This window comes from Ictidomys tridecemlineatus, chromosome 6 (genome assembly GCF_052094955.1).
Source record: "Ictidomys tridecemlineatus isolate mIctTri1 chromosome 6, mIctTri1.hap1, whole genome shotgun sequence".
Classification (NCBI taxonomy): Eukaryota; Metazoa; Chordata; class Mammalia; order Rodentia; family Sciuridae; genus Ictidomys; species Ictidomys tridecemlineatus.
Genome location: NC_135482.1, coordinates 60,651,654 through 60,676,560, shown reverse-complemented (window position 1 = coordinate 60,676,560; position 24,907 = coordinate 60,651,654). Strand labels below are relative to the sequence as shown.

At 48.9% G+C, this 24,907-nt stretch overlaps 1 protein-coding gene and 1 long non-coding RNA gene across 6 annotated transcripts; one reads left to right on the top strand and one right to left on the bottom strand.

Moving 5' to 3' along the window:
* The first annotated feature begins 1,678 nt into the window (after nucleotides 1-1,678).
* Nucleotides 1,679-9,322, top strand: LOC120888295 (uncharacterized). Of its 5 annotated transcripts, none has more exons than XR_013440576.1 (3): nucleotides 1,679-4,495; nucleotides 6,432-6,557; nucleotides 6,878-9,322. It is a non-coding gene; the product is annotated as an uncharacterized LOC120888295 (long non-coding RNA). The 5 variants fall into 5 exon arrangements; XR_013440577.1 differs by lacking the exon at nucleotides 1,679-4,495 and having other exon boundaries at nucleotides 6,110-6,557; nucleotides 6,878-7,227; nucleotides 7,688-9,322; XR_013440575.1 differs by lacking the exon at nucleotides 1,679-4,495 and having other exon boundaries at nucleotides 6,110-6,557; nucleotides 6,878-7,754; nucleotides 8,826-9,322.
* Nucleotides 9,323-18,128: 8,806 nt separating this feature from the next.
* On the bottom strand, nucleotides 18,129-22,409 carry LOC101961531 (glycosylation-dependent cell adhesion molecule 1). The gene is made up of 4 exons (XM_078053370.1): nucleotides 20,302-22,409; nucleotides 19,567-19,611; nucleotides 18,616-18,846; nucleotides 18,129-18,375 (listed from the first exon to the last, which is right to left on the bottom strand). The coding sequence occupies exons 1-4, from the start codon at nucleotides 20,363-20,365 to the stop codon at nucleotides 18,245-18,247; spliced, it is 471 nt and encodes a 156-aa protein (XP_077909496.1). The 5' UTR covers nucleotides 20,366-22,409; the 3' UTR covers nucleotides 18,129-18,244.
* Nucleotides 22,410-24,907: the final 2,498 nt, after the last annotated feature.

Below are 24,907 nucleotides of genomic sequence, written 5' to 3'. Positions count from 1 at the left end.
TGCTCACTCAGCAACAGGGAGAAGGAGCTGAAGGCCCCAGAAGGTCTTCAGAGGGAGCCTCTCTTCAAGTGCCAAAGGGAGTGGGTGGAGGGCTTGGGGAGAGAGGACCATCTGGGGCTCGGCAGAAGGAGTAATGGGGGTGGGGAGCCGCTAATGCTTGTGAAATAGATTTCACTTTCGGCTTGCTGAATTATGGGGATCTTAAGTGGGTGAAAGGCTTGCAAAGGGAGAATGCTGAGGGATGGAAAGGAAGACTCCTTTGGTGGGGTGGCTTGTTTACAGGCCGGGTTGGTTTCCAGTTTCATTATTGGCAGAATAATGAAAATGATCTGCTGTAACTGAAGGCATGGAAGTTAGACTATGTGAAGAACTTACTGGTTTGGTGTAGGACCAAGATGCCAATCAATACTAGCCAATGAGGGAGATAGTATATTCATAGGCGCTGATGTGCCCTGTGCTAGGGACTGGGGATCATTGGACAGCTGGAGGGGAGGTGCTGGGGTTTGGAGAGGGAGGGAGAATGAAGTGGGAGAATTGGGGGGAGGAGGAGGGAGAGGGAGTGCTTTCCAGGAGATCTGTTTCTTTTTAAACTTAAGCCAAGCAACTGGCAAGTTCCTTACGGATTTACAGCTGGTTCTCCTGGGGCGGGCGGGACCATGGGTCCTCCAAGGGGTCAGCTTCAGCTCTCAGTGGCCTTCTCTCCTGGTGGGGATTTCACATGGCCCCTTCCCCTCTTACCTCCCAAAATAACCTCTCCTGCCTCCTCCCCTGGCCGGATCTCTTTACACAGGCGGGCTCAGTTTTCTCATTGCCAGGCTGGGGGTGTGGGGACCCAGTGGGCCCTGAAGGCTGTGGCCAGCACTTGCATGTTAAGTGACCCCTTTCTGCTGTTGATAGGTAGAGAAGTGCCTCCCTCTACCAGGTGGGCACCTGCAGGGTCCCTTTGCTCTGTCAAGGTAGCGGGGTCTGCCCCCAAACAGCTGGTTGGGCTTCCCAGTCCTCCAGGTCCCCTGTCTGTGCACCCCCCCCAGGACATGAAGGAGGGCTTGGGAAGCAGAGGGTGGCGGTGCTGCCCCACCCAGCAGCCGGTCACCTCCCCTCCTGCCACATACAGAGCAGGACCTGAATCCAGGATCCCCACACACCTATCTTTGTGGACTCACTGAGCCTGGATCTCTTTAGTTAAAAAAAAAATGGCAGAATGGTGTCTGCCTCATGGGGCAGGGGCAGATCATGTGAGGTGGCTACCTGGCCCCCTGGAAGGTCCATGCTCACTGATAACTGCTGGTTCTGCCCTCTGGTTCTCTCCTGGCAGGATATCACTGTCCCAGGCTTTCCAGAAGACACCCCCCAGCCTATAGTACCAGGTCACCCAGTGTGCCCAGCTCTCTTCCTTCCCTCAAACTTTGGTCTGGTCATGGAGAGGCCCCCCAAAGTCTCACACTCACCTTTCCCTTCTCAAGCCCAGACCCTCAGAGCCCCTTGTCCTGAAAGCCACAGGTTGGGAGAGGGGCCCTGAGACTCAGGCGTTGGAGAGATGGCTGTCGAGGGGTTTCCTGGGAAGAGGGGGTTTGGGAGCAGCTGGTGCGGGGTGGAGCAGAGGAGGAGAGGGTAGAGAGGGGGAGAGAGCTCCTGGGAGGGGGAGATGGGGCTGGGGGAGCAGCATCTGAGGGTGGCGTGGTGGCGGAGTGTGTCTGTCTGTGAAGGTGTGTGTGTCGCTTTGACCTTTACTCATGCCCAGAGCCGGGTGAGTAACTGAGCGTGCCTGCTGGGTGTGTGGGTGTCGGCAAGCGGGGGCTGCTCTCACGGGCTGGGAGTGGCAGAGGGCCTGTCACTGCACTTGGAACCCATCTTAGCGTGAGTAAGAGTTCGAAGCCAGCCTTTGCGTGTCTGAGTGTGCAAGTCCCGATGCAGCCACAGCCTGGTGGCCGCAGAGCAGCAGCTGTTCTATGGCGCACTCTGGGGCCATGAATATTTAAGGTTACAGGGATGAGACTCGCTGATTCAGTCACTTAACGGCTCCCACTCTCCCTGCCCTCGTGCCTGGGCTCTGGGCTAATGGGGCCACTCTGGGTTGCTCTGGGTTTTTTGCTTCTGCTCATCTACCCCTCCTCACCCCGCTAACCTCCCCATGCCTGAGTTCTCCAATTCTCACAACCAGCCGGGAGGGCGGGCAGGTATTATTCATATCTTTATTTTACTTTTTGAGGGCAGAATGGGAGCGTGGGGCCTTGCTGAGATGGGCCACCTGGGCAGGGATTTGGGTTCAGCATCGGCCTCTGCTACCAGGTCCTTGGGTGCCTCTGGGATCCCCCAACACCTCCCTCCTCTCGCTGGGCTCAGTTTCCTCATCTACAAAAGGAGGGGACCAGGTGTCCTGCAGATTTCCTTGCATTTTTATGTCTGCCCTGAGTTAGGGATGTAATGGTCCCTTAGCCAGGAAGCTTCAAAACCAGGGTTAGAATCCCGGAGGCCAGTGTGGCCAGGCAGACTCCTGTGTGCTGAACACAGGTGCGCAGGCCCGTGCTCACACACTGTTCTGCGGAGGAGGTGAGACTCCAGCCTGCTTTGAAACCCCCAAAGGAGCAATGACCCCATCCAAGTGGTCCCCCCCCCCCCCGGGAAGCCATATGCTCGTACCAGGGTGCTGCTGTGTCTCCAACAGTTCTGGAAACTCTTGGAATCATCTCAGAGCTTGTGGCATATGCTCTGAAAAGCCTCACTGGGGAGTGCATCTCTGTCCTTTAGGGTGGTTTTCCTCTTTGGGAAAATGACCGAGGGTCTTTAAGGGCCAAGTCTTGGGAAGAAGGAGGGAGGCCAGGTGGGGGGCAGGCCTGGCCTGGAAGAAGTGTGGATGCCCTGTACCCTACAGGGCCTCACAGGAGAAGTTTCCAGAGCTGCTTGTGGGCTCCAGGTGCATCAGAGGTGGATGCGTGGCCTCTCCCAGGATGGGTTAGAAGGCCCCATTGGGCTGTGAAGAAGCCCACGGCTCCAGCTCTGCCGGGCGTGGGAGCTCACCACCCCTGCAGCTGGCGCTCTTGGGAACGGGGCCAGAGCTGCTGATTCAGACGGGCTGCTCATTTCCACAGGGCTTTGTCTCTTCACCACCACAGATACCGCTGGTAGAGGTGGAAGAGACCTCAGCCTACGCCACCCCCTAGAGCTACAGACAAGCAGCAGTTCTCCCAAGGACCAGGGCTGGGCCAGCACTTTTCCCAGTGACACAGATTTGGTGGCTCTGGTGGGGCAATGGCTAGACCTGGAGCAGGGCATGGGCCAGGTGACCTCTTTTTTAAATTTTTATTTTTATTTTTTAGTGATAGATGGACACAATATCTTTATCTTATTTATTTATTTTTATGTCGTGCTGAGGATGGAACCCAACGCCTCACATGTGCTAGGCAAGCGCTCCACCCCTGAGCCACAACCTCAGCCCCCAGAGGACCTCTTTTTAAAAAATCTCTTAATTTTTTATTTTATGTGGTGCTGAGGATTGAACTCAGGGCCTCACATCTGCCAGGCAAGCACTGTGCCACTGAGCCACAACCCCAGCCCCCCCCAGAGGGCCTCTGGACATACATTTTAATCGTATGATCAAGACTCTGGTAGACCCAGTCCCTAGACCTAGTCCCTCTAGCTAGCCCCTTCCCTTCCCAACTCTGTAACAGGTTCATTTTTTTCCCCAACAAATACTGATCAGGTATTCATATATGCCAGTCATTATGCTAAGTGCTAGGGATACTGTGAATACAGTGGAACACAAAATAGATACTATTTCTATCCAGCGACAGTGTTCAGCCTACTCAGAGTCAGGGGGCTAGTGGGATTGCCAAGTAATTTTCAGCCATGATTATTACAAAAGTGGAAGCACGAGACGTTGTGGACTAAGGGGCAGCAGGAAGGAGGAAGGAGGTCAACATGACCTCTGGCTGCTTAGATCCACTGTTCCTCCTCCTCCACGCTCAGTTCCCTTCATTGTGGTGGTCTGCCTGGGCTCATGTCCCAACTCTGCCATTTAGTAGCTCTGTGACCTTAGACAATTTGCTTACCCTCTCTGAGCCTCAATTTCCTCAGCCTTAGAACTGGCTTAAACAGCAGGCATCCCTATCATAAATGGTGAGAGATGGGATGAGGTCATGTCCCGAAGTGTCTGACACCTATTAAGCATTTGCTGGTACTTTCTCCTTTGGCTCCTGCAGAAACAGGAACGAAGGAGGGGGTTTCAATGTAGTCAGTACTTGGAGGGAGGGGAGGGAGGTGTCTATAAGGAGAACACCTCTTCCACCTCTCAGCTGGGTTCTGTTCTTCCTCACCTTTGTCGGATCAGCTGTTCTTGATGTCCAGCTGTGACCTCATCAGCATGGACGTGGACTGTGGACGATCACCCAGTCCTGCTAATTAACACCCGCCCTGTTAATGATTAAATCTGATGACTTTGACTTGGGGGTGGGAGGATGGAAAATTCCCCTGCCACAGGACAGGACGCAGGGAGGTGGTAGGTGGTAGGAATGAGGGGAGGGAAGGGCCCCCTGGGCTGGGCATGTTGTTGTAGGTGGCTGGGGAGCAGATGCCGGTGTTCTGGGGCTGCTCAGCAGGGGAGTGTGGTGGGAGGGGGGTCATTTGGAAGTTACAGCCCAGCACTCCTCCCAGGCTGCCTCCGGAGGGTGCCGGGCCTGGCCCCAGCCTTACACTCCTCTTGCCAGGTGAGCCTTGGCGAGATGACTTCCTAGGACTGTGACAAAGTGCCACAAAACTGGGTGGTTTAAAACAACAAGGGGTTATCCTCTCACAGTTCTAGGAGTGGGACGTCCAGAATCAAGGTGTCAGCAGCCATAGACTCTGGGAGGGACCCTTCTTTGCGTCTTCAGCTCTAATGACCCCAGGCATTCCTTGACTCATCCCAGTAGAACTTCAGTTTTTACTTTTATCCTTTTTTTTCTTTTTGGTACTGGGATTGAACCCAAGGGTGCTTAACTACTGAGCCACATCCCCAGCCCTTTTTTTAAAAAAAATATTTTATTTAGAGACAGGGTCTCGCTGAGTTGCTTAGGGCCTTGCTTAATTGAGGCTGGCCTGAACTCAGGATCCTCCTGCCTCAGCCTCCCCAGCTGCTGGGATTACAGGTGCCACCACAGCGGGCTTCACATCTGTCTTCTCATGGTGTCTCTCCTCTGTCAGGCTCTGTGTCCTCTCCTCTTATAGGGACACCATCATTAGATTTAGGGCCCACTCATAATCCAGGATAATTCTTCTTGAGATTCTTAACTAAATACATCAGCAAAGACCCCATTTTCGCCTTCTGAAGTTCAGGGTGGACATGCATTTTCCTGAGACACTATTCACCCAGGATGGATGGTGCCAATACCCGACAGGGTAGGGAGAGGGAGGACCCTGGGATGCTCAGGGTCTGTGCTGGGACTGGCACAGGAGGTCAGTGGCACGGGAGCTCTCGCTTGTCCCTAAGAAGTGGAGGAAGAGCCGAGGGCCCTGGTTGGGGTTGGGCTGGGTCTCAGGAGATCTTGAAGGGGAGGCCACTAGGGGTGAAGAGGGGAGAGATGAGACCAGCGAGTTCTAGATGGCAGAAAAGAAGGCTGAGGGGCTTGGAAGGGAAACTCTTGTGTCCTTGTGATGCACAATGAGAACCTGTCATAATTAAAAAGTCGCACTTGATCACAGGACGCGAGGCGCTGCATTCTGTTTTCATGGTCTTGTTTCCTGCCATCCTCTGTACAGTACTGGGGGGTGGGCAAGGGTAATTTTTTCCTTGCTCTTGGGTGAAAACCTAGGGAAGCCTCCTCCCTGAGCCTCAGGCAAGGCGTAGTCTCAGTTCAGACATTAGGACAACTGGGCTCATGTATGATGCAAATCCTGGACCCACCCCATTCCCCTTCTCTAGCCTGCAGGGGCCCCTGCTTTGGTGGCAGCCTGCAGTGGGAAAAGGCTAAGGACTGGCCTCCCTTATCTGTCTTGTTCTCTCTGCCCTTGGCCCCACCCAGCCCTTCTCCTCCTCTCATAGGTGCTGTACCAGAGTGTGCAGTAGTGCAAGGTGGCCGAGGTGGCCGAGGTGGCTGAGGTGATGGTGGTATGGGGGTGGGTGGGAGGGGTGCGGAGCAGACAGACAGCCATGGATCAGGTGACTGTGGGGTTGCCAGTTGGTGCTCAACCTTCTTCTCCACCACCCGGTCTGTCCTCAGAACTCTGTACTCTTTGGGGACCATTCTCTGGTGGGGGTATCTCTTGGCTCCTCAGGGCTCCCCTGCCGGCCCCTTCTTCACCTGCCATCTTTTGTTCTGGAAGCTTGAGATTCTTTCTTCAGCTACAAGGTCCTTTTGTCCCTTGAGGTGGCCCTATGGTCAGTCAGGTCCTGAGCTGGACCCATGACGGTGCACCTCCTCCCTCTCCAGGGCCATAGCTTGTTCTCCCCCTTCCAGGTGAACTCTGGGAGCCAGGGGGTCTCAGCAGCAATCCCAAGGTGCCCACAGGGAGATTCCTCAATCCTCTCTCTCCTGAACTTCTGTTAGCACTCAGACTCCAGAACATTCTGCTGCCTACCCCAGGTGACACAATCACAGCTCTGGGGGTCGCCTCTGCCAGTGTCCCCACTAAGGCTCCTGTCAGGGTGGGTCATGAGGAGATGGGAGGGAGGAGATGGGGATGACGGCACCATTTTTTCCCTCACAAAATCCCTCCTCCCTGCTTCCCCTTCATACCATAATTCCTTTTTCTGTCTTTAATCTGGCTGAAGGGGTTAGAAACTGGTTCTTAAAAATTTCCTTTGAAATTCTTTGTATGAGATATCTCACTTTGAAGTTTCACCTATTGTATTTTGGTGTCTAGTTGAAATTATAATTTTAATTTCTTTTTACAAAAATTACAGGGGGTAGTTACCATTGTGCCCAGGGAGAAGGAGGTCAGCCTCCAAGTCTGCACCAGCAACTTCTCTTTGACCAGAGGAGCTAAGCTCTTCAACAAACCGCGATGAGGTGAAATGGCCACCAGAGGGCAGAAGATCCTACTTCAAATCCTGTTTCCCAGGACTCCTTGGAAAGAGATGGCTTTATTCAATAATCTCTTAAGGTTAGGTCCCCGCAGGTGCTGAGGTCTCAGCTCTCTTGGTATTGTTACCCCGGTTACCAGTGACGAGTTCTGCTTCCTCACATGTTGAAGTTTGAAGATTAGAGAAGCATGACGATGCAAGCATATAAAGCAGGATTTATTTAAAAAGAGGTAACAGACCTCACCCGGGAGGGAGAAGGGGACCATAGCTGGTATCCTTCTATTCCAAGAAGCAATATTTTCATGTGTCCCAGGCTTCCTTTGTTCTATTGCCCTCTTCTCCTTATCTTTCTCCCTCCTGCATACTTGACTAGGCCCAGGAATGCTCCTGGAATGGCCCTAAGGTAGGAAACAGGTGGGCTGAAGGGGGAAAAGCAGGATGGAGCAGCCAAGGACACATTAACCATCTCATAGCTCCTTGTAGGGAGGGCAATTCCTGAATTACCTTGGCAACAGGTTGGAGCAGGGGCAGGTTCTTGATAAGGGTGGAGGAAGGGCTCTGAAGGAATTAACATTTCAATCCCTCTGGGGACAGTCTCCAACTTCCGGACTCACTCAGAATTGGCCTCCTTGACCTGATCTGACTCGATTTACCTATCCAGACTGACTGCCTGTCTCATTTTGGCTTCAGTATCACATCTGGATTCCTGACATTGGCCTGCTTCTTGGATTTCTGCAGTCTAACCATTGTTCTCCAGGTGAATATCAAAAAGAAATCCGTTTGCATTTGAAACTGATGGTCATTTATGGAGTACCTATGTTGTCATGGGTGAAGAGATTAAAGCCATTGTCTCTGCCCTGGAGAAGCCCAACTAGGAGGGAGACCTGAGAGCAGACACCCAGAACTGCAAAACATGAAATAGGAAATAAGGGCTTTGTAAGCATTTAGGAAAGAGCAATGGAAAGAAATTGGAGAAGAATTTTTAGAGGAGGGCACATTGGAGTTAGCCTGTGGGTCTTTCTTCCCATCCTTCCCTGCTCCCTTCCCTTCCCTTCCCCTCCCCTCCCCCTCCCTACCTTCCTCTCTTCCTTCCTCTCTTCCTTCCCCCTCCCTTCCCTTTCCCTCCCTCCCTCCCTCCCTTCCTTCTTTCCTTCCCCCCTCTTCCTCTTCTTCTCTCCTTCCTCTGGATGAGTGGGACTTTGAGGAAGAAGAATGTTAGGATAAGGGGAAGGCAGATTGACAAGTTCCTGGGGACAAGGGAGGTGAAATGTTCAAGGGGGGACTGAGGGGACAGCAGAAGGTGTCAGTTTGCTGGAGCTGTGTTTGAGGACTGAGAGGAGATTGGGCCCTCCCTGTAGCAATAGAATTTTCCCTCCAGCTCCCCGTTTCCTGGAGGAGGGTATGAGGCTCTGGCTGCAAAGATTTCGTTGAACTTGAAGCTTATGGGGGAAAATGGGAGAGGATGGGAGCTTTAGCTTTTCAGAGAAGAAACTCTTGAAGGACTTGATGCTGTTCAGGGGGCAGAGAAGGAGACTCAGTTTGCTGGGGTGCAGGGGGCGAGTGCAGCTTAACAGAGGGGTGAGGGTGTGAGCTTCAGACTGGCCCTGGAACAATCCTGCTTCTTCCAGTATCCAGGTGACCTGGGGCGGGCTGGCCGCTTTGCTTCTCTGAGCTTACTGCCTTATCTATGGAATAGGAAGAATGATCTCTACATTCTAGGGATGTTGCAGATATTGAATAAGGGGATGCACATAGAATTTTCCGCACAGTACCTAGTAAGAGTTTGTTAAATGGTAGCATTTATTAATGAAGTGATAATTGTTTTCAGATATTTTTAAAGTTGTCACATGGACGGCACTTAACTGTGCCACTCACCAGGCTGAACTATGGAAACGTGATGGAGAGAGACTGGGGTTGGCTGGGAGGGAGAGTGCTCCATCCGAGGCCCAGAACCTGGAGGAGATCTCTGTTGCTGGAAATGCCCAAGTGGAGTCTGTCCAGGGGCTTTTCCCAACAAAATGCTTTGGAATCCTGGGTCGTTCTGAAACTATCTATTGGGGTACATGGAGGAAAGACTCTGAAGAAGGGCCCTGGGATCCAGAAAAAAGAGCCAGCAGAGGAATGAATCAGTGCTCTGCTAGTCTAGGGCCAGGTCATCTGAGGCCTCGGCTGTCCTGTCTCCTCGGGTCGGGGAAAGGCCTGCAGGAGGCTCAGTAGAGGTTGTCCTGTCCCATCTGCAGGTTCTGTGAAGGGAATCGGGGTGTGGTGAGGGATGTTCTGTTTTCCTAAGACTCCACCCTCAATAAGAGAAAGTAATCACAAGGAGAGTAATGAATTACAGTAGATGGGGTAGAGAGAGAAGATGGGAGGGGAGGGGAGGGGGGATAGTAGGGGATAGGAAAGGTAGCAGAATACAACAGTTACTAATAGGGCATTATATAAAATTGTGGATGCGTAACTGATGTGATTATGCAATCTGCATTTGGGGTTAAAATTGGGAGTTCATAACCCACTTGAATCTAATGTATGAAATATGATATGTCAAGAGCTTTGTAATGTTGTGAACAACCAATAAAAAAATCAAAAAAAATGCTATGTAAATAAAACTTGTAAAATTATATGAAAAATAAAATAAAACTTGTTCATTGTTCAAAAAGAAAAAGAGTGAGGACCAGGCAGGCCGTCCTATGCAGAACAATCCAGAACTCTCACGTTCTTCACCCCTACTTCACGTTGACACCTGAGAACCTTCATTCACATTAAAGCAAAGGAAATGATTCTAATATATATACAAAAACCATTTCAATCAAATGATGTATACTTCACCAGATTCAAGTTTAAAGATACAGCCTGGGATTGCTCATTTTTGCCATCAGACAATTCTATAGAGAATAATTTAGGGGACTAGATCTTGTGCGTACAGAGGGCCTCTGGATTTTTCCTAGTCCCTAACAGTAGTCATTTATCAAGAATCTATTTTAACCCTGCTGTCAAATTTCGACTAATAAAGACATATATATATATATAAAAAAGAGAAAGTCATCGAGGTTCCCCTGCCCCTGTGTGTGTCGAGACGCCTTCCTGAAGGGCGACCTTGGCCTGCTCACTCTACTGTCTGGATTTCTGATTCTGTGTTAAATTCCTGGGGCAGCCAGCCTCTCATCTCTCCAGGAATGCAGAGGCTGGGACTGGAGAGCTGAGCAGGACGCCTTCTCAGCCTTTCCCAGGGGTCTTCTCTTCCCAGACACTCTGAGAGGAAGGCCCTTATCTGCTCCCAGTCCCTGTGCCCACTTCCATCAGAAGAGAGGAACTGGCGAGTGCTGGACAGAACCCTCTCTTCCTTACTTAAGTCTTTCTAACAAGGAAGCAGCTGATTTCACCATTCATTCGTTGAACTCATGAGTTCAATTCAGATTCATTCATTGAACTCTTTTAGAGTTAGGTAATATGGTTCAAGGTCTAGGAGAGAAAAGAGTGAATAATAGCAACTGGTAAGTTCCCAGGTTTCATGGAGCATAGGTTTTGTGAGGCGAAAAGCCTAAGAACAAGTTAACAAATGTTTACATGAGATCACTTCAGAGCATAGGAAATGCAGAGGGGATATCAAGGGGAGGTGACAGAAGGAACCGGGGAGAAGGTGCTAAACGGTGTGGCCGGGGCAGCTCTCTATGAAGGTAGTGTGTGAGCCAAGGAGAGAGGGCACCTATGCAAACAGCAAAGGGAACCCAGGATAAGAGCCTCGAGCTGGGGAAGGATGCCCGTGTGTCTAGGACCAGGGAGGATGGCAGCGTGGCCATGATGCATCATCCATCAGGAGAGCCTGATGGTGTGAGCTGGGGGGTATTTGGGAACCAGATTACGCAGGGCTTTGGAGGGACAGGTGGAGTCGGATTTTATTCAAAGCGAAATTGGACACCTTCTAAGGGTTTTTGAGTAGACTGCCAATTGACATGATCTGACACATTCTTTGAAATTTCACTTGTCTGAAACAAACAAACAAAAGATCACTTGTCTAAATGCTGAATGGAGGATGGATCAGAAGAGGAAGAGTGGAAGAAATCAATCAGGAAGTAACTGCAAAAGTCCAGGTGGTAAATAATGGTGGTGGAACTAGGAAATGAGGAGACAGGGAGGATGTCGAGATCTATTTTGGAGATGGAGTCTGCAGACTTGTTCATGTATTGATTGGGGGCACTGAGGGAAAGACGGGAATCAAGATTGACTCCTAGGCTGGGTGCCGTGGTACACGCTTGTAATCTCAGTGGCTCTGGAGGCTGAGGCAGGAACACTCAGGGTTGAGTGTTCAAAACCAGCCTCAGCAAAAGTGAGGCACTAAGCAACTCAGTGAGACCCTGTCTCTAAATAAAATAGAAAATAGGGCTGGGGATGTGGCTTAGTGGTTGGGTGCCCCTGAGTTCAATCCCTGTGCTGCCCCCCCGCTGCCCCAAAAAATTGACTTCTAAATTTTGGCTTGGGAAATGGAACATAGGTGGTGATATTTAATCAGTTAGGAAGACAGGGTGGGCAAAGGTATTCAAGCATTTGTTTAGGTGCAGTACTTAGGTCATAATGCCATGGTATAAAAAGAATGGAAGTTAAACGGGGTGACATGGTGGCTGCACAACACCTGGGACTTCCTATCCTGATGCTTTTTTTTTTTTTTACTATGTGGCTTCTCGTGGCTGCCCCAGCTTGCACCTTGGCATCTCATTCCAATCAGTGAGCAGGCTTTAGAAAGGAGACAGGGAGGACAGACTCCTCTTCTGTCATAATTTGCCCTAATATTCGCTCACATCCTACTGACCAATAGCTGGTCAGGTGGTGGCATCCAGCTGTAGGGAAGCTGGGGGTAGTCATCAGGTACATGAAAAAAATGGCGGGGTCACTGAACTGGAGGTCAGGAACAGGTCAAGGATCCGTAACAAGGGGACTCTTGGGGTAATGGAGGTGGAAGGACAGGAGGTTGTGGCGAGAGGGTGGGTCCTTGAAATCGGGATTTTGGAGGTTCCTGTAGCACTGTGTAGGCTGAGGTGCAAAGGTCAAGGATGGAGAAGCCAGAGTGTTGGTGAAGTTATTTTCATGAATGCTGAATGTCCTCAAGAATGAGGTCAAGAGCAAGTGAGGGAAGAACAGGTGCTAAGGTCATTAGTGAAGAGTGAGAGGGGCTGAGGGGCAGGGCAGCCTGGTCCTGAGCTTCCAAGGAGGGAGCTTTTTAAGGAAGGAAAGGAGATATGATATGGTTCAGAAGCAGTGATACAGTATAAGGAGGACACCCCTTTGCACCTTCTGGTTCTGAGGTGATTGGCAGCTAAGGGAGTAGGCAGTTTCCATTTGAGAGCACTGTAGAGGCTGTGGGATTCTCAGGAAGTCTTAAAATGTTATCAAGTTTAGTTGACAGAAGTCAGGAGCAATGGCACACAAATGTAATCCCAGCAATTTAGGAGGCTGAGGAAGAAGGATTGCAAGTTTGAGGCCAGCTTTGGCAACTTAGAGAGACCCTGTCTTAAAATAAAAAATAAAAAGGGCTGAGGTTATAGTTCAGTGGCAGAGTACCCATGGGTTCAATCCCCAATACTGGGAAGAAAAAAAAAAGATTAGGTGGTAAAATATACAAAATAAGACATTGGGAATATCAAAGAATTGCTGATTACAGGTCAGGAATTCTATAAGCCACAATGAAAAAGTTTGGGAGGGAGAGACTGAGTAGAGATTGGGTTGGATCAGGGACTGGCAGAGCCAAGTGGAATTGGGGGTCTGGATAACAAGATCCCTAGAGGCTTTGACTTGGGTCCTTGAGGTCAACATTAAGAGGTGTGACATTAGGAACGTGGTAACTAGCCCTCTTTCCTCTAAGAGCAACCGGGTTAAAGTGTAGATCTCAGAATCTGCCTAGATGGTTTAGGGTATTTTCAGAGACTGATTCCTGTGACCTAAGGTGATGGCCAATCCCACAGGAGTAGGAAATACGTGCCAACAGAATAAATTTCCCAAATGATGTCTACATCCTAATCCCCAGAACCTGTGAATAAGTCCAGTTCTGTCATGAGTGGGGAAGTTTGCAGATAGAATCGAGGTGGCTAATCCACCGGCCTTAAAATAGGGAGATTATCTAGATTATCTAGATGGGCCCAAGGTAATAGGAAGGATCCTTAAATATGGACAAGGGAGGCAGAAGAGAGAACCTGATTGATGGCGGGTGAGAAGCCTTGACCAGATGTTGCTGGAACAGAGGGAAGGGGCCATGGGCCAAAGAATGTTGGAAAGGACGAGGAAGCAGATTCTCCCTGACAGCCTCCAGGGAAGGAATGTGGCTCTGTTGACACTCCTTGATTTTAGCCTAGTGAGACCCATCGGGGACTTCTGAACTACACAACTGCAAGATAATAAACCTGTGTTGTTTTAAACCAACCAGCAAGATGGATCATGGTAATTTGTAATTAGAAAACCGATACCAGATGAAAGGTTCTCCTCTCCTGGTGACCGCTCCCTCCTGTAGGGTTGGATGCTATGACAGCTGGTGAGACAGAACTTTAGACCACGTTTCACAGAAGGGTGGAGCTAATGCATTAACAGGAATGCTCCTGAATAACTTGCCTTTCTCTCCTGCCCTCTCTCACAAGGGCACAGGCTTGGACACAGCTTCCCTTCCCCCCTCTTTCTCCTCTGCTAATTCCTTCTCTGTTTGGTGGCTCAGGCAGAAGGAAGGCAAAGTGGGCCCTTTTGGGCTTGTGTCTCCATGACAGTCTCCAGTCCAGCTTTGCCAGAGAGGTCGGAGTGCTCTGGGTGGTGTGGCACTTGTCTGGCCATTAGTAAAATAGACACTTTGGTCTCCTTTTCTGTTCCTATTCTCGTCCTCTTCTCCATCGACTGGGCTCAGAGGGATGGCATGCAGGTGGAGCTCCCTGGGGCCTGGAGGGTAAGCTTAAAGGGGACTCTGTAGAGTGGATTTTAATAGGGCAAAGGCTCTGAAAGTAACTCTGACCAGCTGGTGTGTAAATGCAGCTGAGGCTGGAATGAAATTTCCCCAATTCCACGGGAGTAGAGACAACCAGACTGTGAAATTTTGGCTTCAGATTATGTGTGGCAGTCTTCAGTAGGTAAGGCTAGGTTGACTGTCCCAGTTTCCTGTCACCTTGGGATTGCACTCAGGGCCGCAGCAGGAATCATGGAGGGATTTAATTTATGATCTGATCACAGGCTTCTGGAATTATTTCCTGCCACATAATCTCCAGTTGGCTTGGAGTTGTACATTTATTAAGCTCTGACTGGGGCTGGGGATTTCAGAGGCCCGCTGTGGGACTAACCACAGTTATAAAGGAATAGGACCCCTGTAGAGAGGAAATGTCATTGTAGGAGGAAGTGGAAAAAACCTCATGGAATGATTACCAACCTGAAAGAACAATGAATAAGTCCTGTACCTGGAAGGCTCTGTCCTTATAGAACAGACTTATTCAGGGAGCCTGGGGTTCATGTCAGAGACAAGTCTTGGTCTTTTTCCTTTTTTCTTTTGTTGCCAGGGAGCAAACTCAGAGGGGGTTTAACCACTGAACCACATCCCCAGCCCTGTTTTGTATTTTATTTAGAGACAGGGTCTGAGTTGCTAAGCACCTCACTGTTGCTGAAGCTGGCTTTGACCTTCCGATCTTCTGGCTTCAGCCTCCCAGGCCGCTGGGATCACAAGCCTGCACCACAGTGCCTGGCTCAAGTCTTGGTCCTATAGTGAGAAAAGTCGGAGAGAAAGGAAAAGAGAGAAGGTGTTTCTGTTGATTGAGCTGGGAGAAAGGATGAGGTTTTTCTGGGAGAAACGTTGAGCTCTTGGCGCCCATGCTGAAGATGGATTAAAAGGCAAAAGGAAGTGTTTACATGCTTAAGTACTTTAAAGGATAAAACTAGAGAAGAGTAGAAGATTCATTCCTTACTAGACCAGGAGGGTGAAGGAGGCCCTGAGAAATTTAACAAGGATGCAAAAGAGAAGGAGGCCACTAGAGGGAGCATGGACCCAGGAAATATTGTGGACAGTCGCTCAGACCTAGAGGTTTAGTGTAGAGATTGCAAACAGTACTAAGTAAGTTTCAGAGGGGCACAGTTGTTCATTTCTTTCTTTCTTTTTCTTTTTCATTTATTTATTTATTTTTTTGTGGGGATATTGCCCAGGCCTTGAAGAAACATGCCCAGGAGCCTTGCTTCACAGTTACTGAGAGGATGAAACTCGTGCACAAGAGAAATAGGTCTAGTTTAGTTAAATTGGGACTTCTGGGAACAATACTTTAAATCCCTAACTATAACATGATAACCCAAGAGACAGTGTGCATGTACCACCCTCTAGTGGTAAACTTCATGCTAAAATTAACCCTCCTTAGGAGAGTTCTCTGTTTGAGGTTCAAGTTTAAGTGGTGCAGACTGAGAGCATCCTCGCTGGTCTTTCTCCGAAGTCTCCAGGTTTCTGCCACGTGTGTTGCTGGCATGACAAGGCAATTCCTGCTGAGATCAAAGCTTCTGCCTGCCTTTTGGAATTTGAGGAGGAGGGAGAGACTGTCATTGAGATGCCTTGGCGTCACCGCTTCCCTTCCAGCTGCATCTGTCCCCTGTGCCACCATAAGCTGCCTGCTGATGACCCTTAGGAAGAACCCAGTGAGATATACATGGCTGGAGACCTTACAGACACACACAGGAAGTGCTGTGGCTGACTCTGGCCTTCCATCTCTTCCTCATGCCCCTTGAACCTGTGTTAAAGGCTTCTCCCCCGGCACCTCAGCACCACTCAAAACCATGCACTAGGTAATGGAAACATAATTTCCCTGGGACCTGAGAATATGCCTGAGTTCCTAAATTTTGTAGGTGTGGAGCTGGTGCCGTGGACTCCATGTGTCCTAGTTACACTGATTTTGAAAAAGATGGATCCCTGAGCTGCTTGGGGATGGAGTAAGTGAACTTTGAAGAAGCTAGAGGAAGTACTACCACTTCAGGGGGAAAAAGACCAGGATGCAGCCAATGGCCAGATGTAGCTTCCTTTGCAGTGAGTCTCCCTGGCTAATAAGGAGCAAAATAAGTAATGGGTACCCAGGGAGGGTGTGCGTCAGACTTTTATTTCCTTTTATTTTAGTTTAAAAGAGAGTTTAATTTCAGTTTTATTCTTTACTCCTCTTGAAATTAGGAGGGAGTTTATGTTCAAATTAAGGGCATTTTCTTGGTTGGTGGTGTTGAATTGTTTGGTATTTGACGCTGCCGTGCAGTGCTTATTTGGTAAGCCTCAAGGGAGCTGTATTGAGCCATGGGACTGAGCTGACTGCAGAGAGGAAGTAGAGTCTAGGGCACGGTACAGTTTTGGAGTTAATTCCCGTCCTACTAGGACCCAATCCAGCGGTCTCTGGAGCCAACAGCAGCTTGGCCACCTCACTGATTCCAGGAGGATACAAAGAAGAGCGGTGAGAACCTGTACCTCACTTTTCCTCCCCCTGGAAGTGTGATTAACAAATATTAAAGTCTTTTGCAAGTGTTGGGTGAGAAAATATGTGTAAAGCACTTGGAAATAGGGCCTGCCACATAGTGAGAGCTTTATAAATCCGTGGGCCACATGGTCACGTGTTTGGTCCCAAATGGCCAAATGTCTGCAAAACGGGTGGTCATCCTGGTGCACTGTTGGTCTTCTCCTTCCCACTCTCAGTCCTGCCTGTGATTGATCACAGGCCCATCAGTTAAGCCTTCCGCATTGAGAAAAGAGCAGGTGCTCATGTTGGGGGCTTTCTCCTTTGTATGTTCCCTTCAGACAGAGGAGCAGGTTAAAGGGAGCCCACCTTTCCATTCCTCCCTCATTCCCAAGGGGATGGCCTTGGGAGTGAAAGCCTGGCAGTGGCTCCTCCCACTCTGTCTCTGCTCACTTAGAGAGTGGGCTGGGGAGAGTACGGGAGAGAGGAGAAGGCCCCTTTACTCTTTGGCCTCTTATCTAGTTTTAATAGGAAGCCCTGCATTGGGGCCTTATTGGCACAGCTGTCCAGTCCTTAGTTAGGTGGACACTTTGATTGCCACTGGGCATTGGGTCTCATGTCATTTTCTGTAGTGGTCTGAACTGGAGAGTGTCTTATCCTCCAAGACACTTCAATTTTTCTAATTTAATCTTAGGAAACCTTCCTTCCAATTTCTTCCTGAACTCCATAATCTTTGATATTTTGGCAAGAATTTTTTGCAGTGTCTCAAGCAACGGCTTGAGGAAGATTCTTAGTAGAAATTTTTGTCTAGTTTGGTGGCATGGTGGGAGTGGGTACTAAGCAAGGGAAAGTGGACAGGTGACTGCTTTCTACACCAGGAGAAAGCAAAGGAAGGAAGGAGACTTTTGTATCTTTCTTCTTCCAGATATTCCTGGGCCAGGATACTGCCAATCCTGCACTGTGGTAGGTCAGCTGCTCTATTGGTATCCTGAGAGCCTTTCCTGTGTCCTTGGAATAGGGTGCCAGAGACCAGAGGTGTCTTCCTTCCTGCCATCCTACCTGCCCTTGAGCGGCCAGCCTTCTCTTCCTTTGGAAGACACAAAGATACTTTCATTCTCTCATGTTCTTTTTTACCCAATGAGTCCCACATGCCCAGAGCCACAGGGAGATGGGCACATTCTAGGTAGATGGGTCTGGCACATGGTGGACACTGGTGGATGTTAGTGGAGTGAGTAAATCAGAGTGATCTACCTTGAGAAGTTCTGGGAAATGAGGGTGGAGAGGAGGGAGGGTGGAGAGAAGGCAAGAAGGTATGACATTGGACTCTGGAGTCCACTAGGAAATGTACTAGAAAATAAACAGGGAGTTTGGAGAGTGCAGTGTCCTGGAAACTTCCGAGGAGAATTTTCTAGAAGGGATCCAGTCTTCCATTGACAGACAATGCAGAGTCAGGACTGAGAGGGAGCTGTGAGACTTGTTGTTGTCAGTGATTTGGGGGGGAATAGTGGTGGGCTATGGGTGGGAAAGGGCAGACTGCAGGGAGGTGCCACTCTGATGACGTGGAGGGGCAGGGCGAGCAGTGTCAAGGCTTCGCCAAGGATGTTGTGGGATGCAGAGACTTGAACAGGCCTGTGGGGATTGGGGAGTTGAGGAAGAATAGTGGGGGCCTCCTGCCTCCTTTCCCACAAAGTCACCACAGAGCTGTGTTTGGGTTGAATGCTTTAATGCCTGGATTTGAGGGGTTGATGGTGGTTGGGAAGAGTGCAGTGTGGGTGATGTAGGCACCTCTCATGGCCCAGCCTGGGATGTAGAGTCCTTGTCCTCAGGGCCTCATGACATCATTGGCATCAGGTATCAGGCTTTTCAGATAGTCCAAGATTCCTTTGATTGCTTTCTTCAGATCCTTCCCCATTTTATTGCCAAACTTGGTCAGTTTTCCCTCCGAGGTGGTTGCTGGGAAATATGGGGAGAAAAATGTCAAGTTCAGGCTGGTTCTCTCCCAACCCTTCCCAGCATTCTGGCAACAACCTTCCACAGAACTAGGAATCAGTGGGGTCTTTTGATCTCACTTACATTTCATTCTCGTTCCCCCTCTTTCTAACCCCGCCTTTTTCCCATCCAAGTCGCTCCCCCACCCCTGCCCTTTTCTTCTCAACACCTCCCCAGTCATTTCCTCTCTTCTCTGGCTCATACCAGCAGTAGGAGTGAATTCTGTTGCCTCTTCTATGGAACTTTTGGAACTGTCCCCTTGGAGTACGGGATGAAGGATTTCAGGTGTTTGACTCATTGGTCTGGTGGATTTTATCACCACATTCTCTTTGGAAATCAGCTCTTCACTGAAGATGAAAGGCTCCATGGGGAGGTCCTCACTGGAGATAGAGGCTTTCCTGGGATGGTTGTTCGAAGCAAACTGGGAAGCTGGGACTAAGGAGATGGAGGGAGTATGGGGCAGAGAAAGAGCTCCTGGTGAGAAGCAGTCAGCCATTGCCATATCCGTCCATTAATGTGGTGAGGGCATCAGGGTGTATCCCACTTATGTGTGGCTGAACCAACATACAAGTGGGATAGATGTCCTGTGCCAAGCCAATTCTACGAGCACCGCCGAGGTACATACTTGAGTTTGAATGACATTGATTAGGAATTACACTCTTCTCACCAAATCCATCTATAACCAGTTAAAAGAAATGAACTCGGCCTACACTTGTCTGCTTCATAGGAGGAATTCATAAATATTGGTTCTTTTCCTGTGAATTCTGGATATTATCACCTGAGATTAACCCATGTCTACAGATAATCTACAAAGTCAGACCTCCCCATGGGCATGGTTTTGGGATTATGGGGGTGAGGAGGCTGGACCTGGTGACCCTGCGGCATCCTTGCCTTAGGTGAACCAAGGCCCTTTGCTGGCTAGCGTTTGGATGTGAAGTGTGGTCCCATTCCAGGCTCTGATGACTAGTCAGCATGAACGCTGTTCAAATGGTTCCTGGTCCCCAGATCTTGGCCAGTTCTTGCAGCAGGAAGGATTAAGACCAACACCAAGAGGGACTGTCTTTACTCCACTTCTTCAGGTGAGGAATTTGTCATTTATTGAACAACTTTTTACCCCCACTATCTTACTCTAAAGGACACTAGTTTGAGACTTACAGTCATTGGTGACTTGAGTCTTCACGGGGATTTCTTCTTCTGACTCTGAAAAAGAAGAGATTAAAGCCTCCAGGGCTCTCAAGACAGCTAACATGTGAGTCATTCCTCTATAACCAACCCCATACCCCAACATGCCCAATCTCCTTTGCTTTTCTAATGTTTTTCTTCTCATTTCTAACCCACCAGGTAATTTATTTAATATTTATTATATTTTCTTTCTCCTTGAATATAATCTTAGTGAAGATTGAGGACTGTCTAGTCTGTTAGTGGATCCTAAGTCCTTAGAGCTGTGTCTGACACAGAGTAAGTGCTTACTAAATAGCTATTGAATGTGTGTGTGTGTGTGTGTGTGTGTGTGTATGTGTGTGATTATACAGAGAGAGAAGGAGGTCTAGGGGATGGTAGTGACTCTGCTTGGGTAGTTCACCATTGCCAGAAGCTGAGATCCAATCTGAAACTCTGTTGACCCATAATTCACTCTGATTTAGGCCCAGCTTATCTCCCTTGGCCCCAGTCTCAAGCTTTCTGGGTTGCAGGATCCCGAAGGCCATATGCCTTGGTTCCCTACCTCCATCCCTTGGTCATCCCAAGTGTGGACTCTCTCTTCTGCATCTCCCCATCTCTCTCATAGCACATTACAAGGATTGAGAAAAGGCCTCCCTTGTGCTGATTCTCCCAGATGACAACTCAATGACCTCTAGGGGACCGAGGGAATGAGAAGGAGGCTATACTCACCATGAAGGATGGCCAGAGAGGTGGAGGCCAGGCTGGCCAGCAGCAGGACAGTGAAGAGCTTCATGGTGGAGCTGGAGCAGGAGCTGTTTGTCCTGGGGGAGGCTCTAGTGAGGAGGCAGTCTGGAAGGGCCTTATTTATTTTGGGGGTAAGAATGGACTGTGGGGAAACTGGTTTGGGATTGGAGCAAACCAGGTTTCCCCTTCTAAGTTCCCTGTTCTGAATATGTTTATTTTTGGGAACTGGAGATTCTGGGAAACCAGTTAACAGGAAAGTAAGGCCATGCCACAGGTGTGCCAGCCCCAGGCTCCATCGTGTATGCCTATGGAATAATTTCCTGGGTCCGAGTTCCCCTCCTTCATGGTACTCATGACTGGTATATATTTTTTTTATTTTTATTCATGCAATCATTCAATTAATATCCATCTCCCACAGAAGAATGGATCTTCCATGAAGACTGGAATTCTACCCATTTTGCTGGCATTGTTTTCCCAGTACTTTTCAAGTAGCTGGTACAAAGTAGGAGCCTGGAAAATATTAATTGGGTGACTGAATCAAGAAGGGGTCAAATTGCCCTCTAGGGTGCAGCTAAATCTCCCCAATAGTTCAGGAGAGAGGCTGTTACAGGAATTCCAAGCAACTGTCCAGAGTTTGTTCCCGTGGGATATTTAATTCGTGACAGGAGGTTATTCACCTGGCATAGAAATTCATATTCACAGAGGTGAGGTGATTTGTATAAAGTCACATATTTGGATGCATTTGAACCAGGTCAGACTAGTTCCACATCCAGAGTCTAGTGGGCAAGATGAAGCAGGGGGTTTTCCTGAGGAGGGATCTGGAGAGGAGGTGGCAGGTGGGCCTAGGACTTGGGTTCTGGTCCTGGGCCTAGGGACTGAGTTAGTAGATCTCCTCTGTCCTCAGGTAGCTGGAAGTTTTCATGATCTCTCTGAAACCTCTGTTTCTGGATCATCTCCTGGCAGGAGAGGGCTGCCAACCCTGAGTCGGAGCGTCCTGTCCTCAGCAGGGAGCATGCTCGCTGGGCATGTGGGGTCCCACGGAGCGCAGCCTAGGCCTGTAGACCACAGTGAGCGCTGGGCTGTGCCAGTTCATTGGAGTACTTCCTTTCCTGGAGAGGAGAGCCCCAGAAGCTGGCAGTTGTCCTCCAGTTGCTGCAGGACAGTCCTCTCCTTAGGCAAGATGGTGAGGCGAAGGAAGTTTGTCTTGGGCTACCTCTCCCCTCTCCTTCCTTCCTGATTCCCTCTCTTACCAGCAATCTTCCCTCCCGTACCTCAGGGGACTTAGGAGCAGGACATGGACAAATAAGGGCAGTCACAGTGAGTCCATGAGGACAGGATTTCAGGTCTGTAGGCTTCTTTCCTGATATACCTAAAAACTCCCCACCACCGCTCTTCTGGCCTCCATTCTGTCTCCACCAAAATCCATCGTCCACACTAATGCTGGGGGGATCTCCTGAATTTCATGCAGTTTCCTACTTGACAGTCTTTAATGACTAGCCATTACCCAGGGGATCAAGCCCAGACTTCTCAGCCCTTCCAATCTCACCTCTTACTTCTGTGAGTTATTCCCCAGTCAGTGACCTGTTAGACCTGGGTTCATGCTACTTCTCTTTTAGAATTGCTGTCGCCTCTCCTTCTTCTTGGTATGTTCCTGCATCATGATCGAGACCAGACCTCCCCACTGGAGGGAAGACAAGCACCTTGGTCAGTCATCTCACCTCGGTGGCTCCACAATGCATTGTTCATATTGTCATCTTTTTATTGTCACATTCCAGTACTATTTGTTGAGGAATGACATGTGCAAGTTTTGGAGATGCAATGACAAACAAAACCATCTGGTCCCTGGCCTTATGAGGTTGATTGTCTAGCACTTATCACATTCTATTGTGATTTGAAATCTGTTGGTTTTACTGGTCAATTGCCATGTCAAGGACAAGAGCCATAGTTTGTTTATCTCTGCATCTCGATTTATTTAGCATAGATCTTAACATTTGCAGCATGCTCCAGTCTGGCTTTATTGAATGAGTCAATTTGTTTATTCAAAGATGGCCCCTGGGGACATGTTTGCCCAATGAAGTGTCTCCTGAGTGTGTTTGAGATCTTTCAGAGGCTTTCATCAACAAATAAATATTTCAGAAAGAATTCAATGAGTGCCTGCTGTCTACCAGGCATGATGAGGCTTTTAGAGCTCTAACAAAACAGATCTTGTCCCTGTTCTTCTAGCTCAAGGTACCTGTTAAAATAGAAGTCAAGCAGCCAAATGTCGATTTAATATAAGGAATGAAAAAAAATTCAGAATAAGTATGTCTCAAATATTGCACAAGCCATAATAAACATGTCTGAAAACCTATTTAATGTGTTCTGTATTTATTTGCTAAATTTGGCCTTCAAGACTCCAGGCCAGCCTCAGACTAGCAGGAGAAGCACGGAAGATTTCCCATACATACTCTTTCTGACCTGTCACTCTAAGGTCCCTGCCTCATCCTATGTGCTTGGTTCAGGTGTAGGGAAAGTTGCCTGCCTTATCGTAACTTCCTCCTGAGAAAAGAGGTCACAGGGGTTCTTGCATATAAATGTCAGAGTGACCTTATTTTCCTGCCTATTCTTGTTTTGTGTGGAATCTGGGCTTTATTCAGAGGCAACTCTCAATAGGGTGGGTATAAGGAAGACCAGTGGCTTCTGAGGAGGCCAGGGTGAGAGAGCTATCTTTTCTGGTGCTCCATATTGGATGGTTTCTAAGTCAACAAGGTCCTCCTCAGTGTATTTTGAGACAGAGATACAAAAGTAAAGAGACATAAACACAGTAGAGGAAGAAAGGAGGAAGCAGAGAAATGGAGATAGAGTTGGGCATGATGGTGCACGCCTGTAATGATGGTGCACGCCTGTAATTCCAGTGACTTGGGAGGCTGAGGCAGGAGGATCTCAAGTTCAAGGCCAGCCAGGGCAACTTAGTGGCATCCTGTCTCAAAATAAAAAAGGGCTGAGGATGGAAGTGAATGGCAGAGTGACCCTAGATACAATGCACAGTATCATGAAACAAAAAAATATGGAGACAGAAGAGAAAACCCATGCCTAGAGGAGCTCTGGACCTGGTGTCAGATTTGCCAGAGCAGCTGGAGGGGCTTATGGCTCAGTTACACTTGTACCCTATACTCCAGGAGGCCTCCTGAAATGGTTCCTGTTCTTCCTTCCTTCTGTCACTGGTTGTCACCTGAGTGCATCTTATAAATGGGAAGAAAGTCAATTTTATTTGCCGATATTAACTCAGAACACATGCATCTAAGGTTCAGCTCTGCTACCCGCTCCACTGTATGGCCTCTATCCAGCCATGCCCTTTCTCTGGGCCTAAGTCTCCTCCTCAGCAAGGAGAGGGAAGGTCCAGATGGCTTTCCAGGGCCATCTAGGATTCTTGTTCCAATATCTGACAGCCTCTTTGGTCCAGGGTAAACTTCTTGGGAGGTTTTCATTTTAGAAGGAAAAGAGCATCAGGCAGGTTATACTCAAATTTCAGTGCACTTCAGAAACAGCTGAGGGAGTTTCTTTGAATTTCTTTCCTCTTCATCTAGTAGGTCTGGGATGCAGCCCAGGAATATTCTCCTAAAACCAGAGTCCAGGGAAGTTCTGAAGTGGAGGTGTTGGGGACAACCCTATCTTAGGTGGACAGCATGGCTTCTAAGCAAAAGCTCAAACTTCTTCTGTGACAAAGATTTGGGGAGTCAGAGAGTGTTATTGTGTGTGTGTGTGTGTGTGTGTGTGTATGAGAGAGAGAGAGAGAGAGAGAGAGAGAGAGAGAGAGAGAGAGAGAGAGAGAGAGAGATTCAACACCTGTGTTATTAGCATACTCAAGGCCCTGGTTAATCCCCAGCACTGCAAAACAAATAAATAAATACCTATGTTTTAAAGCCAGTAATCCTTAAACAAGGGCCCCTGTAATAACCCACACACATATCCCCTGAATAAATTAATAGAAATATGAGCATCCCTGACACATTGATGTGACCATAATGGGTCACAACCATATGTGTTTTAGGTTTTTCCTCAGTTCTCCCCAACAGCAACCTCCATCCCTCCCATTGTGCACTCAGCCATTTTTTATCATGGAGGACAGACATCCTGCCCCCAGGTTGCTTAACATCCAACTACGCTGATGTGTTATAGCCTTCTCACAGCCCACAGCCCTCACACCAGGAGACAATCCCACAGACCAGAGTTCTGGACACAGAGCCTTCAATTTGGGAATTGCTTATGTAGCTTGAGGAGTCACTCCTAAGGGCTACAAGAGGATAGAAAGATGACTGTCCAGACCTTCATAGGTTGGGGAGTGGCCGAGAGACGTGTCCATAACTGCAGCTTCCAGTGTAGCTGGCCTGTCCAGTTCTCACACCCAGGGTCACTCAAACACACCCGACCCAGCTCACTGAGCTCCACGGGGACATTGAGTGGCCAGCCCACATGGACAACGTTTTTCAGAACCCATTCTCTTTCATATGGAGAGTATTTTCACAGACTGCTCAGGCGGAGCCATGTCTGGCTTAGACCTTCCTGCAGAGACAGTGGCTTTGGCTGTGACATATGATATGACACATTGGCC